The 12,994-nt window shown below is 41.4% G+C and overlaps 1 protein-coding gene across 3 annotated transcripts in view; it reads right to left on the reverse strand.

The window, feature by feature from the left end:
• Positions 1-2,129: 2,129 nt before the first annotated feature.
• FIGN (fidgetin, microtubule severing factor) overlaps positions 2,130-12,994 on the reverse strand; it is a 122,046-nt gene continuing 111,181 nt past the window's right edge. For all 3 annotated transcript variants that reach the window (XM_026492672.4, XM_044381526.3, XM_044381525.3), the window contains one exon: positions 2,130-6,365. In XM_026492672.4, coding sequence (XP_026348457.1) covers positions 4,111-6,365 — 2,255 coding nt within the window. In that variant the 3' untranslated portion in view covers positions 2,130-4,110. The remainder of the gene's footprint in view (positions 6,366-12,994) is intronic.

Consider the following 12,994-nt stretch of genomic DNA (forward strand, 5'->3'; position numbering starts at 1 on the left):
AGACTTTACTTTTCAAAAGAAAAAAACATATTAAAACACTTCGAATTGTCGAGTGGTCATGTGTATCTGTACATGGGAAGAAAGGACGTAACCAGTTGCTTCTGAATAATGTAAAATGGATGTTGAAGTTCGAATAGGTGGTGGTGAAAACAGCACACACATACACACACACAAACACACACGCTAATTTTATATATATATATATATATATTAGAACTTTACCTTAGTGGCCTCGATAGTTCAACAAACTATGTCCCTTTCACTTTGCAAAATACAGTTTCAATGATCACGGTAGCCAATTCTTGTTAAGAAACATGAGAATGGGATTATAGAAGTATCTTTCTGTTTGGAGTTGGACACGTTTCTAGAGAAACACATTCTAAATGCCTCTAAAATATATTTTCCAACCCACAAATATATGTAAATTTACAAAGACCTATTGTAGGAATTAATTTGGACTTTTTTGGATGTATTCTTCTGAAAACTGCATAGCCAAGTACTATGCAACCCATGTAAATTGACCTCGCTATTTTACATAGCATAGCCTCTGGATAGCTTTTATCACTTGCCCAGATGGTGTTTGGCCTATGTATTTTAGTGGAATGGTTTATTTTCTCCTTGATAGGTTTCAAATGCACAAGAAAACATTATACCCGTCTATCTGCATTTGAGTAGAATACAAACTGACTAATAGATAAACATTCTGTGTGAAAGTAAATAGCCTTAAAGTATACTGCCTTCACATTCCATTGATCAGCTCAGTCAGCAAAGTTTTCCATATTGTCACTACTGTTCTAAATATTTTGGTGAGAAGCATGCCAGGAGTGTAGGGTATTTCCATTTGTGTCACACATAAGGTCATTATGAACTACCTCTTGAATTTCTATTGATCCTTCTACTGAAGTGGTTTCCTTCACTTCCTTTTTGTTCCCGTTGGAAATGTTATTGCAGTTGTGAAGAACAGAATTAGGGGCTGTTAAGTGGACTGGCTCAAATCCCCTGGCCAGACGGCAAGGGATTTGGACTGGCTCATTACCTTACCTTCATTAGTAGCCTTCTCCAAATTCTTAGCAGTCAAAAAGAGGCCACGAGTACGAAGCCCGCTTACTCAGTCGTACTATCACTGATCGTACACATTTACTTCTCAGGATGTGGCACCCCACCCCCACCCAAGCTCCAGAAGCGATGGTCAGAAAAGAGCTCATTATTAGGCTAGTCCATAGAAGAGCTCGTAATGCTGCCATGCGGAATCAAAGAATCACAGGATAGCACTATCTACTCAAAGGTCAGCCTTATCTCCCCCAACAGATCTTCATTTCTTCAGCATGCCCAATTTCCCAAGAGATCAAATCCAAGAATTCATGAGGCTAAATGAAATTCACACAAGACTTCAGCTTCTGCCTAAATACATGGATTTTTGACCACTCATATCTCAAAGTAATTTTTAATTCACTTAAAGCTAAAAGCCAATATGTATGACTTTAATTTATTTGCAGTTTTATAAATGAGCATAAAACACAATAGTGCAGTCATATTTGGCATTAACTCTTACTAGCCACAAAAATGTGGGTCAATATTGGATTTTCCAAAGTTGTCTAAATAAGACTGGGTTTGTCAAAACTTGCCAGTTGCTTTCAAGTGAACACAGCATGTTGGCGGAAATGAAATGTAATGTCTAAAAGACAGAAAATAGGTCAGCACTGTGCAAAAGTAAACTTGTCAGTGAGATCAATATGAACCTACAAGTTAATGGGGATATTAGAATTCCCTTACAATAAGAGATGTGCAGGGTAGAGCCAGGACACGATTATAGCATTTATTCACTCGTGAAAAGCAGAGGACGTATTTAAATATTATTTTTTGTATCCTTAATGAAAGGCACTGCTTTTTAATATGGAATATTTATATGTAAGCACAGTTTTAATTGATAGAATATCACAGTAAATTAAATTTTGGTTCATTTGCTCAGTTTTTTGCAACATGAAAAATACGAAAAAAGGGGAGTAATGATCAAGCATCATAAATTTCAGAAATACGATGAAGTCCTTCATTAGCTTTCTCTATGTTAAGTGTTTCAGAGAATTTGACATTGTGAATTTTTGAAGAAAAAAAAAACAATAACAGAAAGCTTTCTTGGGGCTTCTCATTGCATTTATTTAAATTTTTAAAAAATGTACATCACTTTTTGAATACATAAAATGCCAGTGCTTTGCAACAGTTTTGTTACTGCATCTCTCAACTAAAAAAAAAAAAAAAAAAAAGGAAGGAAAAAAAAAACAGGAAAAATACATTCAAAAAGCCAGGCTGTTCTGCTTATGCATGGGCAGTGGCTTTGGAAAGCTACAGCCTACACTGTCTGTTCAGAGGCATTGCCGAACATCAGTTAGCTATCAATGAAAAGTTGCACATAAAGCATTAAAGGATACAAAGAACAACTTGGGGGGGCAGGGAGCAGGGGAAGAATGGGAAAATAAGAAAAATGCCCCAGATTCTAGAGTGGGGGTGGACTCAGGTGGAAGCAAGCATGAAGACCGATGTTTCTGGAAACTAGATTTATGGGAAAAGGGAGAAAACAAAGTAACGTGTTTGACAAGGTGTAGTTGTGTGTGTGTGTGTGTGCGTGTGCACATGCGCACACACGTGTGTGTGTGTGTCCATTTCCAATTTTCTATTTTACTCTCCAAGAGAAATGTAACAAAACTGAGGTAGAAATGAATGTGGGAGCACTACAGCCCAGAAGATTTCAAAATGAGAAGCAAAATTGCACTGAGAAGAGAGGAGTCAAAAAGGAGAGGGGATGTAGATGTTCTTTGTGGATATAGAGAAGTTGATTGGTCGGTTTTTGTATTTGTTTGTTTTTGCTTGCTATCTTCTGCATTCTATCAAACAGCACGGCAAGCCTATAAGCTAGATTAGTGAATAGAAGGACACCATTCCCAGCAGTTTTAAGAGAGAATTCGCAAACCACCACCACCACCACCACCGCCACCACCACCGCCACCACCACCACCAGCTATGCAGTAAAAGGCAGTCCTAGTTTTTAGGTACTGTGACTTTCAGGGCCCTAAGCAGGTCTTGTGGCCGAGTGTTCTAGACACTAACATGAACTGAGTGAGTAGCTTTCCATTAACCAGTGTACCTTTTAAGAACATTTTCACTTCATTATCAAGGAGCAATGTATGAAGAACTCTTGCAGTTTTTGACATAAAGAATTATTCTGCTCTGGTTAATTCCCCATAATTAGTAAAAGAATCTTTTTTAAAAAAATCCTTCCATTTCTACTTTAAATTGTAAATATTCAGTTGTATCACACGTCAGTATTTTTCCGGATACATTCAAAGTAATTTTCCTTGCTATTTTCCAATTGTTGAGGTAAACATACATTTTTAATATAAAGTAACATTGAAGCCTATCCCATTACTCTCAGCAGTACATAGTGCTTTCAACACATTCCTTTGAGGTACTGTACAAATCACAATCGCTTTCCTGAGTTTTTGCAGACAAGAACATTAAAAGAAATGAACTGCAGAAATTAAGGTCCAGATTACCGTTACCCTGTTTTACCTGTTCTTAGCTTAATACTGCAGAACAGACAGGATTGAGGAATACTGTTGCTCTTAAAATGGCAAAAATCTGGTATTCTGTCGTCACACAACCGTTCATCTCTTTAGTCCAATAATGTTTGAAGTTAAAGCTCTTTATATTAGCACATGCCACCAATGTAATTGTGAGGCAAACAAAAAATAAAGCACCACTCCAGGCACTTGACAGCAACTAAATCTCAAGAACAGCAGAATGGAATCAACACACGAGGTTCATGTCCTTCTGAAATCAACACACTTGCACCTTGCTCCTTGGTGAGTGTTGTCTAGCTTGAACCGGACTGAGCATCAGCAGATGCTTTCTGTCATCTGGGGCTCTCAAATCAGAAGCTCTCATTTGATGCGTTTTTCCTCCAAATCTACCCTGACTCTAAAGATGCAACTCAATCGTCATCTTCCCCAGTACCCTTTGCGATTTAAACACTACTGGAAAGGGGCTCTATACCCTATGTAGCAGGTTTTATGCGTGTGTGCCAACATTCATTACATTTTTTTTTTAAAGAAGTTATCACTGACTGCAACCAAACATTTTGTTCCATTCAACATACATATCAAGCTCTTTTTGAGATATGCTAGGCTGAATCTTGCAGAAAGCATTTTCAAAGTCTTGATATGTAACGGGCCTCAACTGGCTGGGCATGATGGCTGAAAGGTCTGTGGCTGGCATGGCATGGAGGGGGCCCACCGCTGCTTCCTGACACAAATGAGCCACGTCTAGTCCAGAAAAGCCTTCTGTGCGCTGGACGAGCAGTGCAAACTCCTTGTCATTGAGACAGTAATTGTGCTGTGAGAGCAGTTGTACTATTATCTGGTGCCTCGCTGTGCTGTCAGGAAGTGGGATTAAAAGTCGTTTCATGAAGTACCTCCGAAGAGATTCATCTATTTCTTCTGGTTTACTGGTGGCACAAATTACTACGATTTGGTCCTCAGCTGAAGTTAGTACAGTGTCCAGCTGCATCAGAAATTCCGTTCTCATCCGATTGACTGGACTGTGTTCCTCGCTCACTTGAGAGGAGAGAAGCATGTCAATGTCACTGACAAAAATCACCGACGGCTGGCGACACCTGGCCACGAGAAAAGAGGCGTGGATAATTTTTTCGGCTTCTCCTAACCACTTGGCAACGAGTCCAGAACCGGCGATTTTGAAAAACGTGGCCCCCAGCTGACTAGCTATGCATCGGCCCAATAATGTTTTGCCTGTTCCCCGAGGTCCAAATAAAAGGATGCTCCGAGGTGAGGCCGTCAGTCCACTGAATGCATCTGACCTCAACACTGGCCATAAAACCTCCTCCTTAATGACGGCCTTTACCAGGTCGAGACCAGCAATGTCATTCCAGTCCACCGGTGGTCCTTGGGTGATAATCTCGTTGGTTACCAGGTCAATGAGGTGCGTGTCAGTATTCTTCAGTTGCTCGTCCACAGAGTGGTCGGATGAGGTAGCTGCACGGAGGCCAGGGCCTTGCATTGGGTGAGAGAGCAGCTGCCTGTGCTCGTCCCCATGCTCACTCATTACCGGCGACGTGTACTTCCCAAAGGATTCGCTGGATCTTGAGCCCAATGAATTTTTAGCAGTACTATAGGAAGGAGGGGTCAGAGCCCTGCTGGACTGGCTGCTGAATTTCCTTTGCTGTTCAGAGGACATTAGCTGCTTCGTTGGCTTAAATGCTAAGGATGATGTTTCAGCACTTCTGTCAAAGCCATTCCCCCGATTTGAGTTTGAAATGCTGTTGTCGGGCATTCTGTACATAGGACTCTGTGTCGATCTCTGTTGGCCATAGCTGTAATTTCCGTAACTGGAGTCCATATCTCCTTGCCCTGCCATATAGAAAGCCTTCCTTTTGAGAGAACTTGCCGAACTGTTTGTCAGAGCCGAGGGCGCAATGGGTGTCAAACCGTGACCCTGGTAGGTGTAGCCAGGAACAGTGGTGGGGGGCAGAGGGGTAGGAGCAGGGATTCCTGAAGGCAGGTACGCTGAAGGAGGAGGGGGTGCACCGCCAGGGCTGTACCCGGATCCCACAGCAGTCTGAGGAGGGTAGCTAGCAGAGGGATAGCTGTAGCTGGAGAGGTTCGAGGTCCCATTGTAGCCTGGGACCAGGGCTGGTGGTGGTGGCGGCGGCGGCGGGGGCTGGAGGAGCCCAGAGCTATGCAAGGGAGAAGGGTGCGGCGAGGGAAGTGCAGGTGCTGGCTGGCTACTGTAAGTAGAATGCAGGTACGAGCCGTTGTATCCTGGGGCATATTCCTGAGACGGGAGCCCTGCGTGGAGACTAGGGACGGTGTGGCTCCCGCAGGTACTACTGGAATAACTCGGTTCTGTCAGGTTGCTGGCCACCCCAGGAGAGCTCCCTATACTTGCAGAGACGTCTGCCGGAGGGAGGGCTGAACTGACTCCAGCTTTGCTGGCCGCGATAACATCCGGGACACAGTTCATGGGATAAACCGCTTCGGAATTCAAGGAAGGCTGCCAGGGTTCGCTTTCATTTTTCCGACCGTTCACGAGGCCTGATGGGGCATCGGAGTAGTTGCTGAGTACAGGCCGGTCCACGGGGCCCTCTAAAATGCCAGAATACTTCTCTGCGTATTTTTTGAGTAGGTTGGATGCAGTCAGAGCAGAAATGTCATCGTTGGCCCAGGCGTACTGATAGGTGCGCTGCAAATGACCTCTGTAGGCTTCCACTTTGTGGGCAGGAGACCGAGTGGTGGAGGTGATGTCAAAGTGCTGCTCTGGCCACTGGGCATGCTCCGGCGTCCACTGCATCTTCAAGCCTGCGGGTTTGGGGGGACGAAAGTTAATTTACTGAGATACTCGTCAGAAGTGTGAGAGCTTTCCCCCTACCTTCGTGTGTTACCTATTATCTTCCATTAATGCTAGAGACGTGACAAGGAAGTCCCATAGGGTGTGACGTCCATTGTGACCTGGACGGCAGGTACACTTCCAAACGGACCGGATTTCGTCCCGAATACAAAGTAAACCGAATTTAAACCAAAACTCAGTAGAAGACCTCATTCTCTGTTCATTGTTAAGTGATAAACAAATTGATTTCTGTTAAGCCTGTCGAGTTACTCGCTGCACACACACAGGAACACATATATATGTACACACACAGTCCTGTCAAATTAGAACAGGTTCTTACAATGAAACGTGCATATCTTTTAACTATCGGGAACGGGATACTATTAACATGTGCAATATCTAGCCGTCCTGTCTCTTCACATCAGAGTTTCTGTTTTATATTTTAACCAATATAAAAATGAGACACAGCTGACAGATCACATCTAGGACCCCTCTCTTATTTGGTACTGAACACCTAGTTAGCACAGTATAATGCTCCCTGCGCAGAACAATATGACACAGACATAGCAGGTCATTCCATAATCCAACTCTCATCTAAAGTGCTCCACGACAGTTTCAAATCTGCTTCGTGGAGTGCAGCAAAGCAATCTCCCAGGCAGCGCTCCATCGCTTTCATCGCACAAAGCCTACAACTCGGTATGAATTACAACTGGCTCCTTTCTGCCTCTCAGTTCTGTTGTTGAGTCTCTGAAAAAAAAAAACAAGCATCACTTGTCTGTCGGTCTTCCAGCTGGCATTCTCCCTCCTTCCCCTATAATCCTTCCCTCTGCTTTACAGCCTCCAAGTACTAAGATGGGAGAATACATACACACACACACACACACACACACACACACACACACACACACATATCTTTACATATACCTATTATGTGTGTGTATATGTATGTATATATATACACATATATACATATATATATATATAGGGGGCGGAGAGGGAGAGAGGAGAGAAGAGGGAAGGAAGAAAGGAAGGAAGGAGTGCATGCAGGCAGGGAGGGAGGAAACAGGTGAAAGGGAGTATAAGAATAGAGAAGAGGGAGAGAATCTGGATTCTCTTTACATTTCTATGGGAAGCAGTGTGTGTGTGGCATACACTCAAGGAACACAGCTAGATAATGAGATGCTATGGGTAATTCTATCACCTGCTAGATTACTAACCGAAGCAAGGTGACTTAAGTAGCAAACTGTAAAACTAGAGTATTTTCTCAGTTAGATCAGAGAATCATTTAAATGTTACAGTTTGAAGAGGCCTTAGAAATTACCTTATTTCACAGATTAGGGAACCACTACCCAACGGGATTTAGAACGTACCCTGGAGGACTCCTATATACTTAGTTACAGTAGAGCACTGGAACCCTGTTTTGTCTCCCAGGGCTGGCTCACCTCGTTCTAATCTCTGCTTGGTTCGAACACTTCCTATTCTGGTACAGCTATATCAAGTAGGCCTCCTTAATCTCCTTTGTATTACCCAAAGTGAATTTTGTAGACTGCCTTATGGCCTCTGGCAGAGATTCCTTGATAAGAAGGAGGCCTGGTCTAAATGAAGCATCTGCGGCATCAGCTCCCTTCTGAATTTCTGCAGTCTATTTTGACAGCTCCTACACCCTTCTGCCTTCCTTCTCCAACCCCTTTAGCTCTTCATTCCCTGACTCTGGCTTCTGACATGGCCAGCTTTGACTTCCTGAGCTAAACTGAACACAGCACAGAGTTTGGTAACAGAATGGCATGTTGATTCCCTCCTGACTCCCTCTTCCTTGTTTGCAAAACCACTGCACCAGACACTGGAAGTTAATTAGCAGGATGATGCTGTGCTAATTGTGTTAATTTACAAGGTTTTAGTCAAAGAGAATCATGCCAGGGCTGGCACTGCTGTCATGCTTCCGACTTAATGATTAAGAAATACTGAAAACAAGGTGGGAAGGATTGCAGTAATTACACAATAAATGAATAAAGCAACAGGATTCATTTGCAAATATATTTTACTGCAGTTGTACTCATTTGCATTTGGATTTTTAAAAAGGATCCATGTAGATATTCATTTGCAAATCACCATCTCAGTTAAATTAAGTCTGAATGCTGCACAGTATAACTTAATCAAGCTCTCTATTTTTTTTAATAAAAATATGAAAGACCTTACTTCTCTTGGATATGCAAGATTCTTTCTTCACTTTCCTTTCCCTCACTCCTCCCAAATCTTCGTATGTTTTTCTTTTAAAACTCTATTTAAAAAAAATACTATCATCAATTGGGGAAAAAAAAATTATAAAATCCTGGTGAAGTACAGGTTGCATCATTTCAGTCCGAACTCTGGGGGTGACTTCTAGGAGGAACTAAAGTGATATTCTTAATTGTTTCTGCTTTCTCAATCATTCCTTTTGAAGGGGGGGGGGGACAGGAAAACACATTGCAGAATGGGCAAAATGACCGAAACCACACTTAAAGGGGAAAAGATGCAATTTTAATGAAGCAGCATTTCAGGAATCATACTTTCATTAAATTCAACTGGAAATTATTAAGAGCAAATCACCAGGAACCAATCGTAAGTAATCAGTATCTAAATTCTTCTTCTGTCATGGGATTTACTTCAAGCCTTATAAAAAGGAAAGAATATTAATGTGACTGTAATGTAGAACTGTCTAAAAGACCTACAAATTCATTAGTCCTGTAAATTATTTCCAGGGAATTTCTATTAGGGTTTTTTCTTTAAAAGATTATCAAATACACAGTTGAGAAAATAAGAATGCACATATGCTCTGAGTGGAAGTTTGATGAGATTGATACAGAAGAAACATGAATAAATGTCTTGAAAGGAGGCCTCCAAAAATATTTTAGGGGTCACAGAAAATGGAATTTACCACAAACACAACATAACACACACACACACACACACACACACACTAAAAGGCATGGCTTCCTTTCGGTTAGCTGAGCTAAGCCATCGTTGGCATTAGTTAACATACATGACAAACATGATAAAAGCCCATTTAAAAAAACGAAACTGCTCAAATTTGTAATAATTATTTGAAAAACAAACAAAAAGGCAATCTTCCCCCTTATTGGCTTAAAATTTCTTCTTGTAAGTTGATCATTTATAAAAAGTGTATAAACAATGGTTTCAGTAAGTTATAATCACTGTAAAAGACAGGAATGTAACGTTTACATTAAAAAAGGTTGGTCATTTTCATTGGGTATGTCTGCGGAGTTTAACTCTAACAAAACTAATACATTTCTTAAGATTTTTATTTCATCTGAAATTAAGGAAAGATCCTATCAAAATTATTTACTTGGGACAATTACTGGATATACCATTGCCTTTTGATTCTCGTGCTATTTTTGGATGTGCTTACCAAGATAATTGGAAGTTTATTTATTGATGCATGCTAACTACCAGTAACCTTAGCGGGGCTGCCAAAGGCAAGACTGAGCTTTGATTAAATAACCTTAAGGGAACAGAGTTATTCACATCCCCCGGAACACGAGTATTTATCCCGTGTTTTGAAATCATTAATGTTACTTGAAAGCGTCAGTTAATAGTTAAGCATAAGCTAGTTCTTATTATTAGTAGGAGCTGAAGAAGCCGGCGTTCAGGAGATTGCCCGGGCTTTGGGAGCACAGAGAGCTTTCTCATCAGTTTCTCGAATTTTAATGCTAATTGGAAGGAGAACCAAACTTGTGGTGGTGGTTGTTGTTATTATTATTCTGTTTATTGATGGTGCTATTTCTGGTGTGGAATAGAAGAAAAATGGAGAGCCAAATGTTCTTTGAACAAAAAATCATGCTTCATTTGATTGTACTGCTGTTCTCTACGTGTCGGAAGCAGCAGAGGCGTGTCACTTAATTTGGCACCCAAATAATCAGGTGGGCCTTAAAAAACAGATTTTATGTGGTTTCTCTCTGGAACATGCAGAGAGAAATCTCAGAAACAATACTATTTTAACACTAGTAGAAACATGACTCCAGAACAGTAACTTCCTATGCTGTTTAGAAAGAGCTTAAATAGGTACAATAAAAACTCCGAAAACAGTGGAAAGTCTGAAAAAGACTTCTTAAAGATAATTGAAGAATTGTTCCAAAACATCAATTTTTATTTTTGAGAGGATCAGGAAATTCTTAATACAGCCAGCAAATTCCACTGCAATGTGTGTGTTTGTAAAATATGTAATTTGATAGAAAATTGCTTTTAAGAGACGTGAACGTGAGTGTTATACCAGAATGATAGGTACTACTGTACAAAGCCCGAGCATTTTGTTATTTCATTGCCATTGGATGAAGTTATGCATATATAAATGAACAAGTCTATATTTCTCATAAAACTGGACAGTTTGGATAACATGTTCCTTACCATTTCTGACCACTTTATAACTTGGGTTTAATTACTGAGCAGTCGCTGCCTCATTGCTTTACGTGCTGCATTTTGTTCTTTAACTATTTTGCAACAGCACAACTGTGATACCCTTCGAAGTTCTGTCTTAGCTTTAGAATGATAAAGAAGCTGTTACACAGGAAAAGGAAGGATATAAAAACAACGTGCAGAATGCATTGGAGGGCATCTGAAAGAAGAGACTAAGCCGCTGGAGTCTATTTTTAGCACACGTTCCTGGAAATACGAATGTAAGCCCTCACCACCTTCCCCCCACCCCTACCTAACCCAGGGATGCTGCTCAGCGGGTCTAAAAAAGCCGGTCTCTTCCACGAGGTTCCCATGCGGTGATTCTGGCTGCTAGGGACGCTGCCGTATCTGCAGGTTTCCTCACACTTCCCAGGGGCAGGGGCCTGAGGCAAACAGCTGCAGGCCAGGAAGGCTTGCTCGCTCTAGGATAGCTGCACGATGCCCCACACCGGCCTGCACGACATCGCTACACCTGTTACACTCCTTTGGGCCACGGTGCCTCTGAACTCTTCATTATTATTTATTTAAATATATTTCTAAAAAATCTAATAGCATATTTACCCATGTTCTCTCGAGAAAGCAATCACTCCTGGGATCAATATAACAAAGTACAGTTGGAAACACAGCTTTGCTTATGTGGGTCCGCTTATATGCAGATTTTTTTGGATTAATACATGACAATACTGCAGGTGTTATTTCCTCTTACGATTTTCTTAATAGCATTTGCTCTTCTCTATAGAGCTTACTTCATCGTAAGAATACAGTATATAATACACACAACATACAAAATGGGTGTTAATCGACCGTTTATGTTATTGGTGAGGCTTCTGGTCAAGAGTAGGCTATTAGTTTTCAGGGAGTCAAAAGTCATACGCAGATTTTCAAAACCTGCGTTGCTCAAGGGTCAACTTGAATATATTCAGCCTAACACTGCAACAGATGTGTCCTCTTCTAGGGAATGGCAGAACTAACACACGGAACATGCAGCATTTCAGGAAGACAGAGCACATTCATTGGCTAAAAATACAGATTTATGCAGTGAAAAGCTTCGCGAGAGCACCTACAAACCTCCTGGTGGTGCAGACTGGCCCGATGCAGCGTCTCCTTATCATGATCCTTCCAGGGGAGCAATGAGCACATGGAATGTCTGCGCAGACCCAGGGGCGTTCTCCTTCTGTGGCCTCACCCTCAGAAGCCAAGAGGCCAACACCGCAGTGTCTAGTATTCCCTGGACTAACCCATTTGATCTGAAATCTTCCTCAGTCCATTTCCTGATAATTCCCAGCCTGAAAATGTGAGGCCATATCTAAAAGTGAGGGGGGAGAGCACAGAAATTACACGTGCTCCTTCATCTATTTAATCCGGTTCCATCTTCTGAACACCAAAATTAGAAGCCCTTTTTCAGCTAAATATAAGGTAGGGACTGCTAATTTTATTTAGTCGACGACTTGAGGGCCCACTATATACAGAGCCTGTGGTTCAGCGCTAAGAACTGAAGTCAAGGGAATCTGTTTATCAGACAACGAAACCTTTTCAGCTTTGTCTTCTTTGCCACTTCACATTCTAAATTCTCTTTGATTTTAGAGATTAAGGGAACATTAACGTGACCTAGTGCCCAATCCAGACAGTCTCCATTATAGTTTGGAACTTCACTTACCATGGTGTCCTGTGGGGTTGAAAACTAATTTGCCCAACACACTGTTTTATTTGGAGGCACTGCCAGCTTGGTGGGATAGAAAGGGGCTGACAGAAACGTAAAGAAGGTTGTAGAATTTTGTCTGAAGAGTGAATATCCCAAGCTTGGGAATCAGACCATTGGCCTTGCTCATGCCATTGCTTATCTGTTCTAATCTTGGTGAAGTCACTTAGGCACATCCAACTCACTTTCCTCAGCTATAAAATGTGCGCCATAATGGTATCGTCCATCTTACTGGATTGTTAATAAGATTAGCTAAAGTGTAATATGCACTGAAAATATCTTCCAACTGTGAACTGCCATACAAATAGTTCCTGTTCTTTGATTTCTAAAAATAATACAAGTGCATTAAAGCAAAACAAAACTGACTAGGCAGGAAAAAGTAAAATCACTCCTAGAATTTATAAATCACTTTTTCTTCAACCTCGAGATAGCTACTGAAAAGGAAATTTTCCA

Source organism: Ursus arctos, unplaced genomic scaffold, assembly GCF_023065955.2.
Source record: "Ursus arctos isolate Adak ecotype North America unplaced genomic scaffold, UrsArc2.0 scaffold_1, whole genome shotgun sequence".
Lineage (NCBI taxonomy): Eukaryota > Metazoa > Chordata > Mammalia > Carnivora > Ursidae > Ursus > Ursus arctos.